Source organism: Pholis gunnellus, assembly GCF_910591455.1.
Source record: "Pholis gunnellus genome assembly, chromosome: 5".
In the NCBI taxonomy this organism is placed as follows: Eukaryota; Metazoa; Chordata; class Actinopteri; order Perciformes; family Pholidae; genus Pholis; species Pholis gunnellus.
Window position 1 is genome coordinate 4,195,052 of NC_136531.1, and position 27,845 is coordinate 4,222,896.

Consider the following 27,845-nt stretch of genomic DNA (forward strand, 5'->3'; position numbering starts at 1 on the left):
GCAGTAACATCAGGTGATCCGATGCTTCAACTTCGTGAACAATGTTGTGGTACTAAATATGAAACAGTATGAAAGATGAAAGATGTTGACATTTCTTCCACAACAACAGTAAGATGAAAACTAAACCTTTAAACATGTTAACTATAAGCCAATGTGTTACAGTATTTGTTTTTGTCTACATTGCTTTTTGTGCTTCGCCACATGTGGTTTAACATGCAGCTCTACGCTGCCCCCTGCTGGTCATAACCAAGTAGTGCACGTCGACAATGTTTTGATCTCACAAAAACTCAGAATACTCGTGTTTGTTTGTGTGCTTCCACATTTGCTCAAACCCTACATTGTAATTGTTACTTTAGTAAACACATGATGATTAATCGTAGTTGGGAAGTCACATTTAAAGTTAAGATCCTGGAACATGTATGAAGAGACTAGAACTCCACAGCGTCTGTAACAACTTTCAAACTGTTTTATTTCTCATTTTTCCATGTATGAAGTTTCAGTGATGCAGCAAAGATGAAAACAGGAGTGAAAATCTAAGACTGGATCCATGTTGCCTCCATTACAAACATCCCTTTAAACCAACAGCAGACATTTCAGCACAGACCTCAAATTAAACAAGCAGGATACCAACTGTTAATAACAAAAAAATAAAAATAATAAAGAAAGTGAAGAAAACAAAAACATGTTTTTTTCCCCTAAAACAGAGCGAGTGGCAGGCGACTAAAAAACATTTAAGATTACAGTTTTTTTTTCCATGTTTAAACCTTTATTGGCAACATCAACGTGCTTGAAATGTTCATGTTTTATTTATCACCATTATTTATATGTAAACACAACACGGTCTCACTGAATTTCATGAAATGAGCCAAAACTGTGAAATGCTAAATTAATGAAATACAATACAAACGATGTTAAGATTACTTATCCTCACCATGAAGCACATTATCTGATAATAACACAACCCTGACACCATTTCCACACGTTTAGATTATGAAACTATTACAGCTAAATTAAGTTTCTTTTTTTAAGGGTTAAGGTTCTATTGAAGTAGCTATTTTTCAATGATTTCTAAACTATTGAACATGCACCAAAAACTGTAGATTTTATTGTATAACTGTATAAAAATTCAAATATGCAAGTGGTCAAACCAGTAATACATATACTAGCATGCGCAGAATAGATTATTTGCATTCGCAAGACATTTCACTCATTTCATTAAATTTGGAGACCAGCTTTGAAAAAAGAGCTTTAAGAAAGCTTTAAAAGCTTTTAATAAAATCTGATCTACATGCAAAGAGCAACGGGCAGAAGAAGAAGAAGAAGAAGAAGAAGAGGAGATCAGATCACACGTCATGCAAACACGTCACAAGTCGTTTCAGGTAGAAAAGTCTTTTTGCAGAGCATCAGTCCATAAAGCCGGCAGTGAGCTAAACACAGAGTACAGCAGCTTTTGAGCGGTTTAACGGCCATTCTTGGAGTATAAAGACGCAGACGAGCTGCAAATACACAGATTCAGTTCACTACTACGGAACATTGCTGCGTTTGGTTTGTCATCATTTACAGTCGTGTCTCTTGCCGATAACCCAAACCTGTACGGATGATGTTTAACTCAATCTCACAGGCGTCAAAACACAAGAATATGTTCTTTCTTTTGTACAGATTTACGTTACTTAAATGAGTCTTTCCAACCTTTTGGGGGTCCTGCGTGTTATTCAACAATCTGTGGCTTTACAGATTCTAATTATCATCAACGCAAACATGTAAATACTAAATGAGAAATATCTGCATTTATGCACGTTTACTTATTTTATTTGAATGTGCAGAAAATATGAAACCGTTTTTTCTCGGGCAAAACTCTTATTCCATAAAGCTGAGAGTTTTATGAATGAAGCTTTCTGCAGTAAATCTACAGACGCGTGTGTGTGTGTGTAAAGTATATCTATGTTTAAAGATTACTCCTCGACATTCATGCAGTGTGCTGCGTTCATGTCACGTCGGAGTTATCGGACTTACAGGTTTTTTTTCCCCCCCGACTTGGAAATGATGTTCACGTCAACGTCTAAGTCGTGCTTAATAACACAAAAGTGCCACAAAAAGAAGAAGAAGAAGAAGAAGAAGAAAGCAAACGAATATCAACGGTCATGAAGCCAAAGTGTGTCGTTTGAAGACATGTAGTGCCCGACGTCTCTTTCAGTTCTGACTCAATGTAGCCAAACATGAGTGTAAAGTGAAGCTGTTCTTTAAGTGTAAATAATGCAATACTCCAGTAAGATAAATGCATTCCATAATACAATTACATCTCGAAAATAAAGACACAGATTTTTACCTGTAATTCAACTGCATGTCGATAGATTCTCGTTGGCACTTCATGCTGTTTGTGTTGTTCTGAAATCAAGTAACATCACCGCTAACTACACTCACCCGCTAACCTTTACTTTCTCTAAGATAGACTTCCTTTGATTCTCCAAAAAAAAAAAAGAAAAGAAAAAAGAAAACAATGACACCAAAATAAATATAAAAAAAACCCCACATACCTTGAAAAACCAGTAAAACATACAGAACACATACACACTTAAAGACACATGCACACGCACACACTCCAGCTTTCCTCCACCAAACTGAAACCGTCGCTCTGCGCTAGAAAAAAGCCGTCCGTCGGCTTTTAGGGTGCGACGAGTCACAGAGAGTTCCTGTTCAATAATACTTGGTGAAAGTTTGGCTTCAGAAGGCTCGGGGGAGGGAGGGAGGAGGGGGGGGGGGGAGGGAGGGAGAGGGGGTGAGGAGGGATTTTTCACAGAGAAAATACTTTCGTTGAGCATTTTTGTTGGACGATGTCTTCAAGCAGATCTTCAGTAAATGGAGGAAGAAAAAAGCAAAGTTGTCAGACGTCCACCACCATCTTTTTGTGAATGTCTAATCCACCAACGACCTGCCGGAGACAAGAGGGAGGGAAGTTTAATTCATTCATCTTCATCATCATCATCATCATCTTCTAACACCTCAACACACGTTGGTATTTAACTAAATGTTGTTGCAGACATTCATGCCGAGAGGAGGCATCCGTCAGATTTGGGCGTTCAATTCATCGTAGAGTCATAAACTGTCGTCTTATAGTATCGTACGACATATTACACCACGACTTCATGTTTTACCACACACACACACACACACACACACACTATATTATGACTTTCTTCATGGGAAACTATACCACGACATTTATCTGACGTACAATAATATGAATTCTTATGCTATATTTAGGACATGGGCACATTGTTATGGTATTTATGACATAATGACTTTTCTGATATTTTGCTGACATACGTTGCCTTTTATTTATTTGATGTATTTCATACGATGACTTTTTATGATGTTGTTGTGACACTTTAGTATGATTGTGACTCTTTTCATGAGATACTAAACTGAGTTTTTAATGACAAACTATTCTATTTAAAGATAAACTGACTTTTTATTCATGACATACTATATCGTGACTTCTTTTTTTTAGAACATTCTAAACTTTCCTGACTTTTTTTATTACATTTTCATGACAGACTATACTTTGACTTAGTGAGATTTTTAACAATGTGTCATTTTAGAAGTTCATCTTTCACCTTCTGCTGGTGAGGAGTGTGTTCCTCCAGTCTTTCCTTTGTTCCTTTGCACTAAAAGGCTCGACTATGACTTCAGTTTGACGTACTGGACTAGGATTGTTTTTGGACTTCTCTTACTATGACTCCACAGTAAAATCCCCAAAATGTGTTTGATGTCTCACCAGAAGCTGAAACACAGCAGCATGGTTTGTAGTGCTCACAGAGAGGAGTTTTATAGTCTGGAAAGTCATTAAAACAATTTCATCTTCCGTACCGACGATCGCAGAGCTCACTGCAACTTGTTTTGTAGAAAAACTCGGCTTTGTTTCTCCCACAAGCCTCAGTTTGGTTTACACCAACAATGAATCAAATAACCGTTTAATGGGAGAGGCGTCGCTCCAGGTCTCCAGCCTCTTTGAACTCAGAGTTCATGTTACATGGCACACTTACTGTCCTGCTGTCAGCACTCTAATCGTATCACTTCCACTTTCAGCAAGACGAGGCCAAAACTCCAGCAACACTTAAAGAATACATTCATTGTAAACGCATGTGGTTGGGCCTTCAAGTTGTTCTTTACACTGCAAGTGTTGCTAGAGGTCTTCAGATTATTTACTTTCCTCTGAGCTTCTTCAAAGTAGGGCAAGTTAAGTTGAGCCAGTATTTTAGCCGTCTAAAGCTCTCTGCAGGGGGGAAGGAGACGAACAGTCATCATAACACTCACCGCACAGAACTCCTCGAAGGATATCCTGCCATCCCCGTCTTTGTCTGCGTTGATGATGGTTTTGTCGACGATCTGTTGGAGTTGGGTGTCCTTCAGGTTGTTTCCCACCATCATCTTGAGGACCTGGAAGAGCTCCCCGTTGGAGATGTAGCCGTCTTTGTCCATGTCGTAGATCCTGAAGGCAACTGGTGTCAGAGAGGAGGAGACGTGGAGGAATGACGTCAGCGTCAACAGAGAAGTTCGTCTCATGACACTTTCAAAAAGCACCCGTTAACTCCAGCTGGTTATACATCATATTAGTAGGTCGTGGAGTATCGTTCCTATTCGTTTTGACGCTGAGCCTCTTTGTGCAGCGTTTAGTTCTCCACGATACAAAACAACATCTATTTGTAAAAGAGGATTTCCTACAAAATAAAAGCATGAAAGACCTCTCAGACATCTGACTGGAACAAATCAAGCTTTTGTGGCGGAGGTTTCTCGTGTAGATAACTGAGTTTAATGATGATAAGAGATGTGATGAAAACAGTTGAATGTCGGACACTTACAACGCAACTTCTGCTCCTTGTCCCCTTTGACGCTGAACTGGGAGACTCCTTCGATGAACTCTGCCGAAGGACAGAAAACAACGACATCAGTTAAAAACTGCAGTTAAGATAATGAACCTGTTGCTACACAATTAATATAATTTATACCAAAAATGACCAAAAGCCAAACGCGCCACGATGGGATCGTTGTTATGCAAATAAATCTCAAGACGACCCACTGACCAATGAAGGAGTTTTACTTTCTGTGGAGCATATCTTTTTAATTAATGTAAAACTGATTTTAACACAAACTTCTTAAGACCGTTAAAGTCTTAAAAAGACTCAAACGTAGAGAGAGTACGTTTTCTATTAGCTTTTAGATTTAAATTGTAGATAATGGAACAAATCTGATCATATGTTGGGAAAAGTACAGAAGAAATGAGAACATTCAGACACTACAGGTACTCCTGTCATGTACTAAAGTACACATTTGAGGTACTTGTACAAGAGTATTTCCCCTTTGTTCTACTTTGTATAAATAACTCAAAGTCTTTCTTCTCTCAAATTTTGGTCACAAACTAACTCAGAATAATCAATCCACCCGACAGGTGTGGCATCAAGATGATTACTACACAGGTGTGCCTTGGGCAACTTATTTGGGCAACTTATTTGGAGCGAAAACAAAAAGGTTACATTTTGTTCAGTGTACTCTTTCCTCCATCCACTACATGTATGTATCTGTCTTTACTAGATCTTTGTGAGCAATGTTGCTAATAAATGAACATGAATAATTGATGGAAATATTGGATTTTTATTATAGATTTGTTAGCGCAGCAACAACGGTTCACACACTGATGCATACACACAAATATTATAACATACAACACACAAATATTAGTATTCAATCATGAAAACAGATCAAAGGGGCAGCAGACCATCATAGCACATCCTTAGGACTGATGTCAGTAGTAAAACATGTCAGAGTGAGGAGGGGAAACAATTTAAAAATCACCTTTAAAGTCGACTTCCCCGTTTCCGTCGGTGTCGAATATGTCGATAACTCTCTGCACGAGGGGATTCTGCTGGAGCTCGGGTAAGGACATGAACTCCTCCACACTCAGGGACCCAGAGTTGTCCAGGTCCAGCTTCTTAAATCGCTTTCCTAGCCTCTTAATCTCGTCAGCATCAACTGAAATGAAACAGAGAAGAGAGACGGACTTATAAGACTGATAAAAGACGAAGTTTCCAAATAACGGGAGATTATTTGGACCAATGTTTTCTGGGCACCGGTCATCCCCCTCGTATCTCCTCTCTCTGTGCTGCACGTAGGAACCATTCCTCCCAACACAACGCGACTCAGGACTCACCTGGCTTGGTGGTCCTACTGGCCATGGTTGCTCAGAGCTAATGGTCTCTCGCTGCACCAGTCGGGTTGAGCCTTGTGCCACCGGACCTCCTGGTGCCGCGCTCTAAGCCCTAACACCGTGTCATGTGACACCTCTTTCAACACTAATCACTCTGCTGATGACCACGGAGGCGGGGGCCTCATTGTGTTGGTAACCCGGAGGTTGGTGGAGATCGTGTACCCAAGTCCTTTAAAATAATCAAACAATGTCGAGTAATTCTGAGGGTTCCTTGAGAGCCGACAGCCGTTCTCACGTCTGACCACTTCTACGTGACTCCCCGCTACTCTGCAGCTGGACAACAGGCCTCCATGTAGATCACTAACTGGTGTTACAGCACCGATCGACCACTAGAGGGATCACAACATAAAGGAATGATGAGCACAGAGCACGACACAGTGCTCAGTGGTGCATGATGAAGAAGAAGTTTGACTTAATGTTCATTAATGCCAACTGTGTGGACGAATAAATGGACATTTAGCAACACACTTTAAATAAAGTAAACAGTAAAGTAAACAGTCTTCTTTGCTACATTTAACTTATTAATGTTACATAATCCATGTAGAGGCCGACAGTTCATTTGTGGGAACAAGACTTTGACTTTATTGTGTTATCGTTGACATTTTAGCAGAAATGTGTGGCGTCCTTTGTGTTCAATAAACTAAACTCTTCTGGTTGAAGTAAAGCTGAGGCCCCTCAAAGCTTCAATACATATAACTAAGGTAAGCAACACCTTTTCATATGCCTTACTCCTCCCACCTGTTAGGTAAAGAACCACCTTTGCTCCACATTAGTTTTGTTTTCCCCGACAATTTCCATGTAAATCAGAGGGAGGAAACAAAACCTCACCAGGTAAGAGGCGGAGCTACACTGTGAAGAGAAGAGCTTCAACGTCACACTCCAGAAACGAAGGTTACGTTTGTCAGAGTGGCAGACACACTGCTGTCGAAACAAGTTTTTCTCTCAAAGAAAAGTCAAAGTGACTTCATCAGGTCTTTCTCAACAACACAGCAGAGTCTCTTCCAAACACTGGTGAGTACAGCTGATCATATTTACACTTTCAACAACCAGGATTAACACAAAACTTGAACTTTACTCAGGCAGGAAGTTCCTCTCTTTTCACTTCATACTTGACCAATTGTTCACAATATAACTCTGTCTGTTTGTCCACAGTCCCACTATACAGTAACTCACTTTAACAGCTTTGAACAGTCTCAGGACTTTAGGAACTTGTAGCTGAATCTCTGTGGTTTGAACTTTAGTCTCACTAATACTTTCCTGCTTTTATTACTGTTCACTGATCGCTTCCTCTATTCTACTTCATGTCGTTCCTCTAGCTCTTTCACATTAAAAGCCTTCCACCAGAGAACTAGTGGGAGGCTTTTAATGTGAAGCAGCTTTGAATTGTGATGCGTCTGTCATCAGGTAAACTGCTATAATTTAACAAAATGCTGTCTACACAACAGGAAGTGGAGATATTCTGGGCTGTTTTGTGAGAGCAGCGATCTTATAAACAAGATTTGAATGATCTTTGTTTCTCACGGCTCGATCCAAACACATTATATATGATTACAACATTTCTAATATCTTGTGTTATACTTATAAGAACAGTAATCACACTGGTTTCTATTCAAACTAGGGCTGCAACTAACGATTATTTTAATAATCAATTAATCTGTCGATTATTTGTTTGATTAACCGATGAATCGGATAAAAAAAAAAAAAGCATTAATTTCCAACCCTTTATTCAAAAACAGAGCTGACAGTGCAAATTCACAGTGCAAAAAATCTTCAGAAAGTGCACAAACATCCCTGAGCTGTTAAAGTAATAATTAAAAAAAAAAAATGGACTAATATCACGAGTGGGGTTCAGCGGGTTACCCACGCCTCTCGGTGAAGGGTAGACACACGCTGATCCACTCAGTGTGGCGCGCGTGCAGCCCCGGACATCTCAGGGCATCACAGACCTGTTGTTGCTCAATCTCGTGTGGCTGAACGCCACTTGTCCCTCTAAGAACGCCGGACGCGAACCGCACGGGGCCGCGTAACTAGTTAGTATGCCGGAGTCTTGTTCGTTATCGGAATTAACCAGACAAATCGCTCCACCGACTAAGAACGGCCCTGCACCACCACCCACAGAATGGAGAAAGAGCATCAATCTGTCAATCCTTTCCGTGTCCGGGCCGGGTGAGGTTCCCCCGGCCGTCCCTCTTAATCATGGCCCCAGTTCAGAGAAAAACCCACAAAATAAAACCGGCGTCCCATTCCATTATTCCTAGCTGCGGTATTCAGGCGACCGGGCCTGCTTTGAACACTCAAACATCTCCGCGACTTATTGAACGGCGTAATAATCGCGCGACACAACAAACCAATAATGAAATTCGTTGCCAACTCTTTTAATAATCGATTTTTATCGATTCGTTGTTGCAGCCCTAATTCAAACAAATATTTAAAACTAAATGTTTTTCTTTTCTTCCACACGATGTGTAGATATGGCTGCTGCAAACTATCTGTCATCTGAAGATCAGTTTCTGTGCTCCATCTGTCTGGATGTGTTCACTGATCCAGTCACCACATCATGTGGACACAACTTCTGCAAAAACTGCATCAATGAACACTGGAATACTAGTGACCGATGCCAGTGTCCCATGTGTAAAGAGGTTTTCAACACAAGACCTGAGCTGCACGTCAACACTTTCATCTCTGAGATGGTTGCTCAGTTCAGACAGTCACCTCAACAGAAAACCAGCAGCTCAGAGCAACAAGAGTCTAAACCAGGAGAAGTTCCCTGTGACGTCTGCACTGGAACCAAACTGAAGGCCCTGAAGTCCTGCCTGGTGTGTCTGGTCTCCTACTGTGAGACTCACCTGGAGCCTCATCTGACAATGTCAGGCCTGAAAAGACATCAGCTGATCGACCCTGTGGAGAACCTGGAAGACAGGATGTGTACGAAGCACGATAAACCTCTGGAGCTGTTCTGTAAGACCGACCAGACATTTGTCTGCATGCTCTGCACTGTTTTAGATCACAAGATGCATGATGTTGTTCCTCTGAAAGAAGAATATGAAGGAAAGAAGGTCGAGCTGAAGAAGACAAAGGCTGAACTTCAGCAGATGATCCAGAAGAGACGACTGAAGATTCAGGAGATCAAACACTCAGTCGACCTCAGTGAGAAAGATGCAAACAGAGAGAAAGCAGAAGGTGTTCAGGTCTTCACTGATCTGAAGGAGACTGTTGAGAGAAGACTGAACGAGCTCATCAAAACAATAGAAGAGAAGCAGAAAAGAAAAGAAAAACAGGCCGAAGCTTTCATCAAAGAGCTGGAAGAGGAAATCTCTGAGCTGATGAAGAGAAGCACTGAGGTGGTTCAGCTCTCACTCTCTGAAGACCACCTCCATCTTCTCCAGAGTGTTCAGTCCTCAAATATCAAACATCCACCACCCACCAAGGACTGGACAAAGGTCAGTGTTCCTCCAGCATCACATGAGGGGACTGTGGTGAGAGCTGTGGTTCAGCTGGAGGAGACGCTCAGTAAAGAGATGAAGAAGCTGGTTGAAGCTGAGCTGAAGAGGATCCAGAAGTTTGCAGTGGATGTGACTCTTGATCCTCATACAGCAAATCCTGAACTCATCTTGTCTGATGATGGGAAACAAGTGAAACATGGTGATGTGAAGAAGAAACTCCCAAACAACCCAGAGAGATTTTCTTACTATAATGTTGTTTTAGGAAAGCAGAGTTTCTCTTCAGGCAGATTTTACTTTGAGGTCGAAGTTAAAAGAAAGATTAAGTGGGATTTAGGAGTGGCCAGAGAGTCGATCAACAGGAAGAGACAAATCCAGCGGAGCCCTCAGGAGGGTTACTGGATCATATGGTTGAGAAATGGAAATGAGTATGAAGCTCTTGATGACCCTGCAGTTCTTCTCTCTCTGAAGTCTCAGCCTCAGAAGGTGGGGGTGTTTGTGGATTATGAGGAGGGTCTGGTCTCCTTCTATGACGTAGATGCTGCAGCTCTTATCTACTCCTTCACTGGCTGCTCCTTCACTGAGAAACTCTTCCCGTACTTCTGTCCTTGTAATAATCATGATGGTAAAAACTCTGCACCTCTGATCATCTCTCCTGTCAGAGTAAACTAATCACTTATCTTATTTCATGTTCTGCATTTAGTTTCATGTCAAGGAAGCAAATGTACATATCTTATTTCCTACAGAATCCGTTTACTGTGGTGATTGATGTACACGTCATTATTTTATTATGTGTCTCCCACTACAATAGTAACACATTCATCTCTTCAACCCTGGATCATGACGCACGTTATGTGGCTGAAATGTATCTAAATCCACGATAAAGCCACAGACATTCATTTAACTTCCAGATGAAATCACTGTTTCTAAAGAAAACAATTTCTTCTATTTCATGAGCAGCCCCGAAAAACATTCTACTCTTTTGATATTGCTTTGTCATGAAACTTCATGTAAGTGTCAGGCCTGTTGCATGCCTATAGTGTCTACAGAGTAAAGTGTGTCATTGTTATATCATAATAAGTGAAAGGACAAATTTAATCAGTAGAATAGATGCAGAATTTTCTATTTTGTGTTAAAAGCTGTTTTGGTTCATTACGGGTCATTTTGGCCAAATTGTATTTGTTGCAACAATTAGAGCATTAGAGCAACAACAACTTTCTGGTGTTATGTGTAATGGTAAAATATGTATATTTAGTATTGTAATGATTAAGTATTGTAATGGTAAAATATATTCTCGTATATTGGGATGTTTTGAAAGATGTTGTACAACTGATGGGAAAGTACAGAGATACAGAAAAGCAACACTGCAGTCCTACAGAGGTATTTAATCAGTTCATGAAACCAATGTCCTGTCTTCCAAGGTTGTTCACATGCACACACGAGAAGAAGAAACAGGAAACCATTGTTTCCAACCTCTGTATGAACTGACTCGCAGTTGAACACACCTGTAAGACTCCAGATAATGAGCAGAACAATACAACCCGAGTCCAAAAACCTATACTCCCTTTCCTATGATGTAACTAAAGGCGTGAATTCTTGTATGCATGAAATATGATGTGCCTTGTACTTTTTTGAAAGCTGTCTGCACAGTTCACTGAGATACGCGTCTGTGTGTCCGCTCTCCTGTTTGCAAACATTAAACGACAAAAAACTTTGATTCTTTTGAGACTCTGTTTATTGAATAGATTGCAAACTGCTCAACTCTTCTCCCGTCTAACACAGAAATATTCCACAACATATGGCACAGAGCGACCACTAGATGGCCCAACACACAAAGCGTGGAGTCACTGTGTGTTAACCAAACACTGATATGTGAGAACACTGTGACGCACACGTACAGGATGACCGCGCATGTTGACCAAGAACAAATTAAGTGATTGTAAATGGTGGGGCATTAAATAGTCCAACAATGACCATATATATATTTGGCATTTTTGGGGTTGTTTTCTATCAATGTCCAGTTTGGGCTGCTTGTAGCACAGAGTATTCATCACTACACAGCTCAGTGCGTCACCTAATGGTAAGCCAGGTAACACCCTTGTACGTTATTCAAACCAGGTCTAAACATGAAAAAGACAAAACCTCACCAACAGATGACGCTTCAATAAGAGGCGGAGCTACACTGTGAAGAGAAGAGCTTCAACGTCACACTCCAGAAACGAGAGTTAAGTTTGTCCGAGTTGCAGACACACTGCAGTAAAGACAAGTCTCTGTTTTTCTCTCAAAGAAAAGTCAAAGTGACTTCATCAGGTCTTTCTCAACAACACAGCAGAGTCTCTTCCAAACACTGGTGAGTACAGCTGATCATATTTACACTTTCAACAACCAGGATTAACACAAAACTTTAACTTTACTCAGGCAGGAAGTTCCACTCTTTTCACTTCATACTTGATAAATCGTTCACACTATAACTCTGTCTGTCTGTCCACAGTCCCACTATACAGTAACTCACTTTAACAGCTTTGAACAGTCTCAGGACTTTAGGAACTTGTAGCTGAATCTCTGTGGTTTTAACTTTAGTCTCACTCCTACTTTCCTGCAGTTATTACTGTTCACTGATTGTTTCCTCTATTCTGCTTCATGTTTTTCCTCTAGCTCTTTCACATTAAAAGCCTTCCACCAGAGAACTAGTGGGATGCTTTTAATGTGAAGCAGCTTTGAATTGTGATGCGTATGTCATCAGGTAAACTGCTAAAATTTAACAAAATGCTGTCTACACAACAGGAAGTGGAGATATTCTGGGCTGTTTTGCGAGAGCAGTGATCTTTTCAACACGATTTGAATGATCTCAGTTTCTCACGGCTCGGTCCAAACACATTATATATGATTACAACATTTCTAATATCTTGTGTTATACTTATGAGAACAATAATCACACTGGTTTCTATTCAAACAAATATTTAAAACTAAATGTTTCTTTTCTTCCACACGATGTGTAGATATGGCTGCTGCAAACTATCTGTCATCTGAAGATCAATTTCTGTGCTCCATCTGTCTGGATGTGTTCACTGATCCAGTCACCACATCATGTGGACACAACTTCTGCAAAAACTGCATTAATGAACTCTGGAATACCAACTACCGACACATGTGTCCAATGTGTACAAAGGTTTTCAAGACAAGACCTGAGCTGCACGTCAACACTTTCATCTCTGAGATGGTTGCTCAGTTCAGACAATCACCTCAACAGCAAGCCATCAGCTCAGAGCACCAGGTTGCGAAACCAGGAGAAGTTCCTTGTGACGTCTGCACTGGAACCAAACTGAAGGCCCTGAAGTCCTGCCTGGTGTGTCTGGTCTCCTACTGTGAGACTCACCTGGAGCCTCATCTGACAATGTCAGGCCTGAAAAGACATCAGCTGATCGACCCTGTGGAGAACCTGGAAGACAGGATGTGTACGAAGCACGATAAACCTCTGGAGCTGTTCTGTAAGACCGACCAGACATTTGTCTGCACGCTCTGCACTGTTTTAGATCACAAGACGCATGATGTTGTTCCCCTGAAAGAAGAATATGAAGGAAAGAAGGTCGAGCTGGAGAAGACTGAGGCTGAAATTCAGCAGATGATCCAGAAGAGACGACTGAAGATTCAGGAGATCAAACACTCAGTCGACCTCAGTGAGGAAGATGCAGACAGAGAGATAGCAGAAGGTGTTCAGGTCTTCACTGATCTGATGGAGTCTATTGAGAGAAGATTGAACGAGCTCATCGACACGATCAAAGAGAAGCAGAAAAGAAAGGAAAAACAGGCCGAAGCTTTCATCAAAGAGCTGGAACAGGAAATCTCTGAGCTGATGAAGAGAAGCACTGAGGTGGTTCAGCTCTCACTCTCTGAAGACCACCTCCATCTTCTCCAGAGTGTTCAGTCCTCAAACATCCACCATCCACCACCCACCAAGGACTGGACAACGGTCAGTGTTCATGCAGCATCATATGAGGGGACTGTGAGGAGAGCTGTGGTTCAGCTGGAGGAGACGCTCAGTAAAAAGATGGAGAAGCTGGTTAAAGCTGAGCTGAAGAGGATCCAGAAGTTTGCAGTGGATGTGACTCTTGATGCTGATACAGCAAATCCTGAACTCATCTTGTCTGCTGATGGGAAACAAGTGAAACATGGTGATGTGAAAGAGAATCTCCCAAACAACCCAGAGAGATTTTCTTATTGTAACTGTGTTTTAGGAAAGCAGAGTTTCTTTTCTGGCAGATTTTACTTTGAGGTTGAAGTTAAAGGAAAGACTGAGTGGGATTTAGGAGTTGCCAGAGAGTCGATCAACAGGAAGGGATACATCACAATGAGTCCTGAGGATGGTTACTGGACCATAGGGTTGACAAATGGAATAGAGTATGAAGCTCTTGATGCACCGTCAGTCAGTCTCTCTCTGAAGTCTCGGCCTCAGAAGGTGGGGGTGTTTGTGGATCATGAGGAGGGTCTGGTCTCCTTCTATGACGTAGATGCTGCAGCTCTTATCTACTCCTTCACTGGCTGCTCCTTCAAAGAGAAACTCTTCCCATACTTCAGTCCTGATTGTAATGATGGTGGTAAAAACTCTGCACCGCTGATCATCTCTCCTGTCAGAGTAAGACTTTCTTATAATATGTTTCTTGTTACATCTACAACACATTCATTGGATGCAGTGATCTCTTCAAGTATCATGACACACATGTTATGTGGAGAATAATATCTATTCAAACCCACATTTATTTTCCTTTACAGGGTCGATGGAGGATGCATAAGATCCAAGAGCCGGGGGACACAACGGGCAGGTCGCCAGTTCATTTCAGGCATTTGGGGTCAAGCCGGAAGAATCGAATAAGAATGAAGCTGACACAAGGAGAGGAAGCAAAGGGGACACAGAAGGGACCGAGCTGGCCAGCCATTTCTAACCCAGAATGATCTTTGCTGTGATGTAACAGTGCCTACTGCACCACTGCTCCGCCCAAACATCCCCAAAGAAATGTGATGTGTAGCCACAGAAAACACATTGCTGCTGATTATTGCTTTGTCATGAAGCTTCATGTAAGTGTCAGGCCTGTTGCATGCCTATAGTGTCTACAGAATAGAGTGTGTGTCATTGTTATATCATAATAAGTAAAAGGACAAATTTAAATCAGTAGAATAGATGCAGAATTTGCTATTTTGTGTTAAAAGCTGTTTTGGTTCATTACGGGTCATTTTGGCCAAATTGTATTTGTTTTGTGAATACTAGTAAGATGAATTATGAGTCAAAGAAATCTGTAAATATGTGATTGTTAAATAAAAACTGTGGAATAAACTAAATGTTTAACACAAACCCTGAGTAAGCAGTGAGTTGAGCACCAAACAGCGAACAGAAGAGATATTTCATGACGTATACTTTGTGTTTGCTGTGAATCAATCCACTGACAATGAAAACTACTAAACACAGGCTGCACAAATACAACACCCTTGCATGTTATTCAAACCATGTCTAAACATGAAAGACAAAAACTCACCAACAGATGACGCTTCAATAAGGGGCGGCGCAACACTAAAGAGAAGAACTTCAACGTCACACTCCAGAAGTGAAAGTTGAGTTTGTCAGAGTGGCAGACACACTGCTGTCGAAACAAGTTTTTCTCTCAAAGAAAAGTCAAAGTGACTTCATCAGGTCTTTCTCAACAACACAGCAGAGTCTCTTCCAAACACTGGTGAGTACAGCTGATCATATTTACACTTTCAACAACCAGGATTAACACAAAACTTTAACTTTACTCAGGCAGGAAGTTCCTCTCTTTTCACTTCATACTTGATAAATTGTTCACAATATAACTTGTCTGTTTGTCCACAGTCCCACTATACAGTAACTCACTTTAACAGCTTTGAACAGTCTCAGGACTTTAGGAACTTGTAGCTGAATCTCTGTGGTTTGAACTTTAGTCTCACTAATACTTTCCTGCTATTATTACTGTTCACTGATTGCTTCCTTTATTGCCTCTTGTTGTTTCACATTAAAAGTTTCCTACCAGTGAACCAGCTGGAGGCTCTTAATGTGAAGCAGCTAGAGGAAATGTGTTAGCAGTGCTGTTCTTCAATACAAATCAGACTTATTCTGTGCTGCTTTGCAAGAGTAGCAAGCTTGAACTTGTCAGCACGACTTTGATCTCTGTTGCGCATCGCTCTGTGCAAGTCAAAACACAGTATACATATTTCAAAATGACTTTACCTAGTATAATTAATACTTAAAAAGGACAGCAATCCCGATAGTTTCCTTTTCAACTAAATATGAAACTATATTTTGAATAAAATGCTTTTATTTTCTTCCACACTATGTGTAGATATGGCTGCTGCAAACTATCTGTCACCTGAAGATCAGTTTCTGTGCTCCATCTGTCTGGATGTGTTCACTGATCCAGTCAGCACACCATGTGGACACAACTTCTGCAAAAACTGCATCAATGAACACTGGAATACCAACGACCAGCACATGTGTCCAATGTGTAAAGAGGTTTTCATCTCAAGACCTAAGCTGCTGATGGTTGTTCAGTTCAGACAGTCAGCTCAACAGAAAGCCAGCAGCTCAGAGCAACAAGAGTCCAAACCAGGAGAAGTTCCCTGTGACGTCTGCACTGAAACCAAACTGAAGGCCCTGAAGTCCTGCCTGGTGTGTCTGGCCTCCTACTGTGAGACTCACCTGGAGCCTCATCTGACAGCTTCACGTCTGAAAAGACATCAGCTGATCGACCCTGTGGAGAACCTGGAAGACAGGATGTGTACGAAGCACGATAAACCTCTGGAGCTGTTCTGTAAGACCGACCAGACATGTGTCTGCATGCTCTGCACTGTTTTAGATCACAAGACGCATGATGTTGTTCCCCTGAAAGAAGAATATGAAGGAAAGAAGGTCGAGCTGAAGAAGACAGAGGCCGAAATTCAGCAGATGATCCAGAAGAGACGACTGAAGATTCAGGAGATCAAACACTCAGTCGACCTCAGTGAGGAAGATGCAGACAGAGATAGCAGAAGGTGTTCAGGTCTTCACTGATCTGAAGGAGTCTGTTGAGAGAAGACTGAACGAGCTCATCAAAACAATAGAAGAGAAGCACAACACAACAGAGAAACAGGCCGAAGCTTTCATCAAAGAGCTGGAACAGGAAATCTCTGAGCTGACGAAGAGAAGCACTGAGGTGGTTCAGCTCTCACTCTCTGAAGACCACCTCCATCTTCTCCAGAATGTTCAGTCCTCAAACATCCACCATCCACCACCCACCAAGGACTGGACAAAGGTCAGTGTTCCTCCATCATATGAGGGGACTGTGAGGAGAGCTGTGGTTCAGCTGGAGGAGACGCTCAGTAAAGAAATTAAGAAGCTGCTTGAAGCTGAGCTGAAGAGGATCCAGAAGTTTGCAGTGGATGTGACTCTTGATCCTGATACAGCTCATCCTGAACTCATCTTGTCTGCTGATGGGAAACAAGTGAAACATGGTGACGTGACGAAGAATCTCCCAGACAACCCAGAGAGATTTTCTTATTGTAACTGTGTTTTAGGAAAGCAGAGTTTCTCTTCTGACAGATTTTACTTTGAGGTTGAAGTTAAAGGAAAGACTGAGTGGGATTTAGGAGTGGCCAGAGAGTCGATCAACAGGAAGGGAAACATCGCAATGAGTCCTGAGGATGGTTACTGGACCATAGGGTTGACAAATGGAAATGAGTATGAAGCTCTTGATGCACCGTCGTCAGTCAGTCTCTCTCTGAAGTCTCAGCTTCAGAAGGTGGGGGTGTTTGTGGATTATGAGGAGGGTCTGGTCTCCTTCTATGACGTAGATGCTGCAGCTCTTATCTACTCCTTCACTGGCTGCTCCTTCACTGAGAAACTCTTCCCGTACTTCAGTCCTGATTGTAATGATGGTGGTAAAAACGCTGCACCTCTGATCATCTCTCCTGTCAGAGTAAGACTTTCTTATTATACGTTTCTTCGTTACATCTACAACACATTCATTGGATGCATTCATCTCTTCAAGCCTGTATCATGACACACATGTTATGTGGAGAATAATATCTATTCAAACCCACATTTATTTTCCTTTACAGGGTCGCTGGGGGCTGGAGATGATACGAGAGGCGGGGGACACAACGGACAGGTCGCCAGTTCATTACAGGCGTTTGGGGTCAAACCGGAAGAATCGGATAAGAATGAACCTGACATAAGGAGAAGAAGCAAACGGGACACAGAAGGGACCGAGCTGGCCAGCCATTTCTAACCCAGAATGATCTTTGCTGTGATGTAACAGTGTCTACTGCACCACTGCTCCGCCCAAACATCCCCAAAGAAATGTGATGTGTAGCCACAGAAAACACATTGCTGCTGAATATTTTATTGTTTCATAAAGCTTCATTTAGGGCTTTTACATTCCTATGGTGTCTTTAGAATACAGTATGTGTATTTGTTACACCATAAAAAGTAAATAGACATAGAATTGATGCCAACAGTGTTTTCTGTGTTGGCGGTCACTTTAGCCACTTTTTCCTTTTCCGATGTAAGGGTCAAAGGACCGAGGATGTTGTGTGTATTGTAAAGCCCTCTGAGGCAAAACTGTGATAAATAAATTGTATTGAAAGGACTTGAGCACCAAACACTGAATAGAAGAGCCTGGTTTACACATGAATAGTATTTTGTTACTGTTACAGGTTAATGTAACCCTTAATATTTCCTTACCTGGTTGATTTGGCGACACCTCCTGGTTACTGGTTGAATCAGCAAGTGTGGTTTAATACAACAGCCAACGCTTAGGAAGAACTACAACAGAAGAGCAGCTGCAGCAAAAATAGACCAGGAGCATAGAAATAGAGCCGAGAGAAAAGAGCTTCTGCTCAGGCATCCGGTGAACAACGTCAGGCTAGAATGGCAGCCGACTGTTTTCAGAAGCGGTAAAGGAAACTAATGAGACACACCTATGTGGGGTGTGGACACTGGAGGGGGCTGATGGTTACAGAATGTGCTCTTCACTATGCTAACGTGTCCCCTCGATTCCTGTCTCCTTGCATCTTAGTCCCGCCCACGGGAGATGCAAGCTGAGGCAGCGAGGCAGAGAGGAGTCGAGGCAACAAGCATTTGACAGACGGAGCAGTCATTTTTTAAATCAGCTAAATATGATGCCTTTGTATCTTTAAATGCAAATCAGCTCTGATGTTTTCAGGGAATGCAGCTGCACTGAACTGCCGGCTGGTCGAGGCATGGCAGCGTATCGGGAACCCCCAGAAATATCCCAGAGTATGCAAAGTCCGGCAGTTGACCGCGGAAATAAGAGCTCCGTCAGAGAGACTGAAAACCCGCCTGTCACGTCTCAACATTTCGAGACGTCGAACCAGACACCTCGCCAAAATACACCCGTGAGGTTTGGTGAGAGCCGAGACCCCCCGAGAGCTTGTTGGTGTGACTTCTTGCTACAAGGCGAGAGACCCCCCCCAAAAAATCAACTGCAGTCAGCAGCGGCACCCTGCCTCGGTCAAACAGGGCCGAGACAACGCACAGGTCATAAATCCTACCCCCCCAGTCTTTAACACCTTTCCTAACAGCTCGTTAGGACGCAGGCCCCCCAAAACCTCACACTCACTCAGGAAAGCTTATCATATACCAGCAACGGCTGACATCATTCTGAGGCCCAAGTTCAGCTTACACCACCGTCCTCCTGAGGGGGCTGCTGCTCAAAAAGTAGGTCCGGCCATTACAGTCATTATTTTCTAGTTAAGCTTCGAGCTTCCCTCTCTGGAGCGGGGAGGGTCAGAGCAAAGCTCCAAACTAATTAAAACTGGGATATTGTCGAGACTAAAAATAAACAAGGTTCTCCCAGCAGCCCTGACAATGACCTTTACAGAGGGATGAGGCATTTTTAGCCTCGGAGTGCCGGGAGTGTGTGTGTCACGCTGCCAGGAGAGGCCTGCAGAGGAAGGTGCAGCATGTGGCGACGTTTACGTCCACCATCGTGTATCCCAAACTCAGTGTGAGCATGTGGGACGATCACTATCCCAGAGTGCAGGCTAACCACAGTTAAAACACTGTTTACATCGTGTGTATGTCGCAAAACAAGTATTAAAACCTTTCCAGCCTTGAAAGTTGGCAGATAATGCTGCATTAGATTGTTTCATTTCTTTTGATCAGAAACATCCAGATTTAAAACAAGTTAATTCTACAATACTGACAATATTACGCACTGAATTTGTATATAAAATAAATAAATAAAAAATAAATAAAATCTAAATTGTTTATTCAAAACTAAACCGTCACCTGGATATTTGCTTTAGAACACACTGTTACAAGCTTTTTTCATAGTCTAAAGAAATAAAGATAATAGATGAATCTTTAACACTCACACGAGCAGATTGAAAGGTTAAGGAACACTGGCTGGGTGATACTTACAGTGCGAGCACATGTCCAGGGCGTAACTGGCTTCATTTCCCTGAAAGAGAGAGAAGATTGTCAATAAAATAAAAAACAAAAAAGGAAAACTTTGTCATTAATACCAAAAAAAAGGGTCAAAAAGCTTTTCAGAGAACAGAGCAGGATTGTCGTCTCTTGGATGTCTCAGTTTTATGTTTTTTGCATGTGTAGAGGTGACCAAAGGCCCTCAGTACTTTATATTAAATCCCTCTGATATAATGGACAGAACAGTTCTTCATGGGCTGGGAGAAATCGTCAACTAATCCATAAAATCAACTCAAATGTAAAGAAAAGATGAATTGAACTATTTCTGTGTCCCGTTCTTAGCCAATTGTTGGTGCTGTTCATTATGCATGAGCGACAGAATGATCCGGACTAAACTAGGCCAACGCGCCGCCTCGATTCTCCTCGTCTCATCTCTCGAGGACTTGAATCAGGCTGCAGATCCATATTTCACATCATTGTCCGCCTTCCAAAAAGGAGCAAATCCTCACACTTGAGAAGCTGCGATTGACATTTTTGCACGATCAAAAGACTCAAACAATAGATTAGTTGTTGATTTATGTGTAAAAGTATAATCAGAAAAAATAACTCAAAGCATAGAAATGTCCCCTGTGACCGTTACTATTAATATTATATAATTAGATTATTACTACTCGTGTATCCATGTAAACGCAGGATTTTACTGTTGAGCTGGAGCTCATTCTGAACTAACATGAATCAATTAATCGATTGTTTGTAATAATAGTAAAAATAGTGATAATGCCGTCACAGTTATGTCCAAAGTGAAACCTTCACTATGTGTCCAACCCACAGCCTCAAATCCAAAAACATTACAAATAACTTTACTGTCACATAGTATGAAATATCGGTAAATGATAATAATAATTATTATTATTAATTTAGAGACAACTAGATAATATTTGGTATTTTTGCATGAACAAATTGGCTAAAACAATTATCAAATTAATTATTTATCCTTCGATAGATTAATCACTTAATTATTCAACTTCCTGCAATCAAGAGCGAAATGTATTATTTTTGTAAAAGGAGGAACCGAGTTGCTTTGGATCTTGAACACGAGCCATTCTCCGCAAAATTACAGAACATCGTTCCAAAAAACGTTCCATTTTGTTGTCTTCAATCAGCGTCGCTCCACATTAAACGATTCCGTTGGTGGGTTTGACGGAGGCCCGACTGAAGAGCCCATTTGGTTTCTTTGGGCCGCTGTGGCAGCCGCTCAAACATTCCTCCTCCCTCCTCGGGGAACTCCACATGCAGAGGTCTGCTCCGGCTTGTTTTCTGACACCGAGCCCAACACACACTTGGCTCCGATCGCGGGCCGAGGACACTACGCGGGGTTCCCTTTTTATCTTGCGAGTTACTCATGACATTAGCATTTGGCTGCATTCTGTTTGGATGCTGTCGTGCGTTTAGCTGATCAGTCTCACTGATTTTCACTGACCATGTTTTAATGCCGCCAAGCAATGGAACTGTGTGTGTGTGTGTGTGTGTGTGTGTGTGTGTGTGTGTGTGTGTGTGTGTGTGTGTGTGTGTGTGTGTGTGTGTGTGTGTGTGTGTGTGTGTGTGTGTGAGAGAGAGCTATAGGGCTGCCATTAACGACTAATTCTCTATTAATTAATCTACCAATTATTTTACAGATTAGACAATTAATCTAAATGATTAATTCTCAACCAAGGAATCCAATAAAACATTTTATCTTGGCAGTTTACAGCGTTGTATAATGCAGCACAAAAAACACAAAACAAAGCTTCCAGAGCCGACAACATAAATTACAAAACCGGAACTGATTTGTTGTCACCGGTTAGATCGTCAAAATGAGAAAAATAACAGCTTCATTTCACGAGCAGCTACGTTAGCATTAGTGACAGTTTGCGTGCAGTTACCCAACGTTAAAGCGTAACGATAATGCACATCAGACCGGATTCAGAGGAAGATAGACGACTGAAACATAAGTAGGTATCCACCGTATACCCCGCACTAACAATCTAAACGTTACCTAAAACTAGATAGACCAATCCTAAGATTAACATAGATTATGTTACAAAGATTTCAACAAAGTATCCGAAATCTATCGCTAATGTAGCCTTTAGCTACATGCTGCAAAATGACTTAATTAATGCAATGAGAGAGAGAGACATCTGGTGGCTGAATGTCATCAAAAGCACCTTTAACTTCCTAACACCAGCTCCAAGCAGTTTATAACAATTAAAACTAGCATATATAATAACTAATATATATATATATATATATAAAAATATGCATAAAATAACAATACAATCATTTATTTCCTGATCATTTCAATCGCGTGTGTTTAATGCAAATAACCACTATCGATGACAATAAAGTAAAAGGTGAACATTTAGAATTTCTTAATTGGAGGTTGATGTATTTAAATAGCCTCTTAAATGCTTCATTGCTCGTCAGTAACTGGTCACATGGTTACTTTGGCACGCATTCAACACACCAGTCATAATTGTGTTTTAATGTTTAAAAGTGTCTCCATGTACAAAACAAACCCTTGAAACTAAATATCATCAACGCATTAAGAGGACTACCTACAACCAAAACACATAAAGACCATTCAAACGTATAGAGTAGTCCTCTCAGACATCTGACTGGACCCAACCAAGCTTTTGTGGGAGGACATTCCCAACTTTAACGGTACAAATCACTGCACTTCTGACACACCTACTGTACTTCTTGGAGTGTCTGTAAATAGCATTAACGGATTACAGGAGGATTAGAACCGGAGGATCTTTGCAGCCGACGCAGACGTTACACAGCCCGGTAGTTCAGCAGGTCTTCAGACTAACGCTAAAGTGGACTGAAGGTTAAGGAACAGGTGGTTCCCAAAAGAACCGTGTGTGTTATTACTTATATCTGTGTTTAGCAAGTCAAAATGTCTGCAGTGAACAAAAAGGTCTATGCGTGTTTAGTTTCACTCCTAGTCATCTGCACGCAGGACTACAGTTCAGGGTTTTACTTAACGTAGAGCGACTACACCCTCGTCCTGTGGGTGGTTCATCACACTGACATCCATCACATATCAGCCAGTATTAAACTCATGTTGCAAGAACAGTCAAAATACACTTCACAGTGCTTCTCTAAATGACAAATTTGCACTAAAGGATATCATATGTTGCCATTTCCTCTTGTCACATATGAACCCTTTAGCCCTTTAGAGTTAATTAGTGTTAAAGCAGCTAGAAACATATCAGCGTTCGTCTCTTCGGTGATGGAGTTGTTCCACGCTCTACTGTGACGACGACGTCGTCGTCTCTGAAACTGTGCAGCTGTTGAAAGAAGCCTGTTCAATTACACCAAAATTAAAACACACTGAAATTAAAAACATAACCGTTATACACTGCAAGTGCAAACCGCTAAGCAGGGAAGCTAATCAGGTCAATCTCTCCACCAAGAGGAATTCATTTCATGAATCTGACCTACAATGAAACATGTGCCCGTATATTTAGGGACGGTGGACGGTAACCACACCTCAGCTCGGCTCTTCTGCCACATTATTGAAAATCTCCGACATAAATCTGAGAGACATTGCTTCACAGCGTACGTGACAGTGAAGCTGCTGGAATCTCAAACTGCTGACCGCTGTGATAAATATCAGGACAATAAACATCAACTGTCATAACTACACAAAAATGCACATGGTTGGGTTTTATCGTTGTCCCTCGTGGACAATGGAAAGATGAGAAAATTCACACCACGCAGACCATTGTGGCCAGGCTGGAGCATCTAATGTGGCTTTACACTACATTGAGCAGGCTGAATCTCAAAATACATGTGAAAATGACCTTAAAGATCACCATTCACAGAAAACGTTCCTTTTTCCAAGTCGATCCTTCTCCTGTTTCAGTCAGCAATCGGATCGGGCGTGATCAATTATTTCATACCTTCCTGACATTTTACCGGTGTATACGCTATACGACTGTATGTAACGGTACATGGTGCTACATTCCGAGCGACAACTGGAACCAGCTATTCATATTTTAATGACCAACTGAAGGGAGATCAACTAGTCCACCTTAAGAGTCAGCCGACCTTAAGTTAGCCTAATGTCGTTGCCAACTTCGGGGCTAACCCCCTTCACTTCAATTAGCAGGTGGCAAGCAAGACTCAGGACATTGTGATGGTCTTGAGGAGTTGAAACGTTTATTCACCGAAAAACTGTACACACACACACACTGCACCGCTACGCTACTCTCTCACTGGCAGAGGAATAAATCGTACGGCTATAAACTGCTTTTCTAGTTTGATGAGGACTCAACTTAAGATCAAACACGTCCTGTAACGTTATATCCCCAAGACTCGAAGTCGCCACCTTTCTCAGCTCAGCTGCCTGCTCCACCAGTAGCCTACAGACTGATTTGTGGTGGTGCAATACATCCCATCATTACGGCATCGTAGAAAGTGGCGCGTCTGCATTTATGACAGTATCGAAACTCCTAACATCTGGATAAATATATATCCTGGCCTACCGTACTACCATAATAGCTCCGAGGCCAAGTCAGCCAACTGTTGATCACTACATGTTCATTAGCTGGACATCTGGTTCATCTGCATACTGTGTTTTAATACAGACACACTCACAACTTAGCTGTTGTTAGTTACAGGTATCTGAACGAGCAGAAAATGACTTGATTGCAGGTCATAAATACTATGTGTTAAACAGGTAAACAGTCTTTCCTGTCTGAGGATGAGGCGGCAGTTAAATCAGCATCTTATTGTCATAGATTGTCTGACTAAATACTCAGGACTCCCCACAATCTAGTAATAGTACTAAGTACACAAATACAGTGTATACGCCATTGTCTTTACATCTTAGTTTTCTATATTTTCAAACGGATCCACGACAAAGACGATTTTTTTTAAATACTGAGTATATACTCAGTTTCTGAGTATGAAAAACAGCAGTTTAGTGCAAGGACTGGGAAAGAAATGTGTTTTCAAATTGAGCTGGCTCAGTGTGGGCGTATTCTTACTCGTGGCAGAACTAGGGTAATCATTTCCACACAATTTTTGGATTCATCAATCCATTTTTAACTCACATTAAGATTTGAACTCTAAAGGGAAACACTCACCGGCAGCGTACGAATGTTACAACATGTACCACCGACCTATTTCCCAGCGTCGACGCACAAGAACTCTCCAAAATCACAGATCACATTTGCTACCTGGTATTGGAACATCCCAGATACCTCAACTACTTCGTCTGTCTGTATGATGTAACGTGGCCAGTGTGTGTGGCACTTACAATAATAACTGTTACCTGCCTCCACAAAAAGAGGAAACCTTCACTGCACGGTTGACGTGGTTATTAGTCCTTCAGAATTTCATAAACTGACACGGACGCTTCACTAAAGATTAAGAAGGGCTAGAAGCAGGCAGAGTTTTCCATGCAGGCTCCTAATTTAATGTTTGGAGAGTTTAAACCTTAAAACTGTCACTAAGACGAGTACCACGTAAATAGTGACGCCTATGGTTTTCTGCGATTCTCTCTCTCTCTCTCTCTCTCTCTCTCTCTCTCTCTCTCTCTCTCTCTCTCTCTCTCTCTCTCTCTCTCTCTCTCTCTATATATATATATTTCTTGTTTAGGGTTCATTTTGCCTGTTATTTGCCTCATTATAAGTATCAGCTGTTGATCAAGTCACCTGTATCCATTGAGCCCACAAATCTCAAATTGACCTGAAGGGGCTTTCATAGTTTGCCATTTATTTTTAGATCAAACATCATACCAACATTAACAAAAAACAAGAAGATGGTCTGAATGTCACACAGCTAATGCCCTAAAAAACAAAGAATGATTTGATCTGATCAAACACAACAGAGACGTCTGACTAATCTGCCATTTCTCACATAAGACGATCCCTAGCCCTAACACTTCCGGTCAACATTTTCAAAATAAAACTCTAAATTGCTGATGAAACTGGCATACACCGTGCGTGTGTGCGCGTGTGTACCAGTTGCAACATTAAAGCGATGAATACATTAATGAATACATTAACATAATCCAATAATCCAATGTACACATCGTTTTTAAAACGAGTCATTCAGCATAACGAATGCTTTATCTTCGATTATCTTCTTTCCACTTTTATTTTGATGTATTTTATAATGTTACGACACTTCCGTCGTCACTGTGTTGCGCACTTGACGCACCTTCAGCTAGCTATAGCTAGCTAACTAGCCTGCTAGCTAAACCGTGCTAGTATTTGTGAACGTTATTTCCTCACCAGCTAACTAGCCTTTGAGCCACACATCGACGTTACTTTATACGTGGATGTGTGACAGTGCGTCAGTTGAAAGAAGCAAAGAAGCAGAACATAACATAATTAAACAATTAAACAATGCTGTCATAAACAAAAAAAACATTACGCTCTTTTTTTTTTTTATGTCAGCACTATGCTAACGATAGCTAGGCTAGCCTGGAGTGCTAGTTCGGAAGCTAACAGTGCAGTCGAAGGAAGGAGAAGCTGTTTTTAACAACGAGACATTATAATTTTAAAAAATAAATAATGAAGAACAGATTTATCTCACCATTTTGCTGCAAGGGGGTCTGAAGCTGCTTGGAGAGTAAATTTATAATTTATAATTTAAAGCTCCGTTGACGGATCGACGCGGGCAGATAAAGACGACGTTTCAACGAGGTTTGTGACTTTTAACGGTGTGATACCGACCACCGGCTGACTTTACGGTCTCTGACAGCGGGGGAGAGATTCACTGCAGCGAGAGAAGATAGAGCCGCAGAGAGGGGGAGAGAGAGAGCAGCTAGTGGTAGAGAGAGGGGGGAGAGGGAGAGAGAGAGAGGGCAGCTACTGGTAGAGAGAGATTGAAAGAGGGAGGGGGAGAGAGAGCACGGCTAGTGGTAGAGAGAGAGAGAGCAGCTAGTGGTAGAGAGAGGGGGGAGAGGGAGAGAGAGAGAGCAGCTACTGGTAGAGAGAGAGAGAGAGGGAGAAAGAGAGAGAGAGCAGCTACTGGTAGAGGGAGAGGGAGGTGGAGAGCGCAGCTACTGGTAGAGAGAGGGAGAAAGAGAGGGAGGGAGGGGGAGAGAGAGAGCAGCTACTGGTAGAGAGAGAGGGGGAGAGAATAGCTAGTGGTAGAGAGAGAGAGAGGGAGGGGGAGAGAATAGCTAGTGGTAGAGAGAGAGAGAGAGAGAGAGAGAGAGAGAGGGAGATAGCGAGAGAGAGGGGGGGCAGCTAGTGGTAGAGTGAGAGAGAGGGGGGAGTGGAGAGAGAGGGAGAGAGAGAGACAGAAAGAGGGAGAGAGAGAAGAGAGAGGGGGGAACAGCTAGTGGTAGAGTGAGAGAGAGGGGGGAGTGGATAGAGGGAGGGAGAGAGAGAGAGAGGGGGCAGAGGGAGAGAGAAGAGGGAGAGAGAGAGAGAGAGAAGGAGGAGTGGTAGGTGCAAACCAAAGCTCGTCTATTGAGAAGAGGAATCACTCTATTTCATAATAGCAGATATCGAATAGATTGAGAGAGAGAGAGAGAAAGAGATGGATGGATGGATGGATGGATAGATAGATACTTTATTAATCCCGCAAGGGGACATTTGTTCGCTACAGCAGCATTATGATACAAATAAGCAATCAAAGTAAAAAATATTGCGTATAAAAATGCACAATATATGCAATAAAATAGATTAATATTAAACTAACT

At 41.7% G+C, this 27,845-nt stretch overlaps 3 protein-coding genes and 1 pseudogene across 4 annotated transcripts; 3 read left to right on the forward strand and 1 right to left on the reverse strand.

Moving 5' to 3' along the window:
* Positions 1 to 451: 451 nt before the first annotated feature.
* ppp3r1b (protein phosphatase 3 (formerly 2B), regulatory s1ubunit B, alpha isoform, b) lies at positions 452 to 27,014 on the reverse strand. The gene is made up of 6 exons (XM_079159449.1): positions 26,729 to 27,014; positions 20,132 to 20,171; positions 5,851 to 6,027; positions 4,860 to 4,919; positions 4,315 to 4,499; positions 452 to 2,929 (listed from the first exon to the last, which is right to left on the reverse strand). Exons 1-6 carry the CDS (start codon positions 26,729 to 26,731, stop codon positions 2,882 to 2,884), a joined length of 513 nt encoding a protein of 170 aa, XP_079015575.1. The 5' UTR covers positions 26,732 to 27,014; the 3' UTR covers positions 452 to 2,881.
* Positions 7,149 to 11,401, forward strand: LOC306696689 (E3 ubiquitin-protein ligase TRIM21-like). The gene is made up of 2 exons (XM_079160359.1): positions 7,149 to 7,273; positions 8,732 to 11,401. Exon 2 carries the CDS (start codon positions 8,734 to 8,736, stop codon positions 10,372 to 10,374), a length of 1,641 nt encoding a protein of 546 aa, XP_079016485.1. The 5' UTR covers positions 7,149 to 7,273; positions 8,732 to 8,733; the 3' UTR covers positions 10,375 to 11,401.
* LOC306696687 (E3 ubiquitin-protein ligase TRIM21-like) lies at positions 11,921 to 15,041 on the forward strand. The gene is made up of 3 exons (XM_079160358.1): positions 11,921 to 12,052; positions 12,702 to 14,335; positions 14,473 to 15,041. Exons 2-3 carry the CDS (start codon positions 12,704 to 12,706, stop codon positions 14,650 to 14,652), a joined length of 1,812 nt encoding a protein of 603 aa, XP_079016484.1. The 5' UTR covers positions 11,921 to 12,052; positions 12,702 to 12,703; the 3' UTR covers positions 14,653 to 15,041.
* LOC306696688 (E3 ubiquitin-protein ligase TRIM39-like) lies at positions 15,308 to 18,288 on the forward strand (annotated as a pseudogene). The gene is made up of 3 exons (XR_013767728.1): positions 15,308 to 15,425; positions 16,053 to 17,663; positions 17,806 to 18,288. The product of XR_013767728.1 is annotated as an E3 ubiquitin-protein ligase TRIM39-like (transcript).
* Positions 27,015 to 27,845: the final 831 nt, after the last annotated feature.

Coding starts and splice junctions, on each gene's coding strand:
- LOC306696689 (XM_079160359.1), top strand. CDS start 8,734: ATGGCTGCTGCAAACTATCTGTCATCTGAAGATCAGTTTCTGTGCTCC.
- LOC306696687 (XM_079160358.1), top strand. CDS start 12,704: ATGGCTGCTGCAAACTATCTGTCATCTGAAGATCAATTTCTGTGCTCC. Junction 14,336..14,472: donor TGATCATCTCTCCTGTCAGA/GTAAGACTTTCT, acceptor TTTCCTTTACAG/GGTCGATGGAGGATGCATAA.
- ppp3r1b (XM_079159449.1), bottom strand. Junction 4,920..5,850: donor CGGGGAAGTCGACTTTAAAG/GTGATTTTTAAA, acceptor GTCCTTCGGCAG/AGTTCATCGAAGGAGTCTCC. Junction 2,930..4,314: donor CCTTCGAGGAGTTCTGTGCG/GTGAGTGTTATG, acceptor TGTCTCCGGCAG/GTCGTTGGTGGATTAGACAT.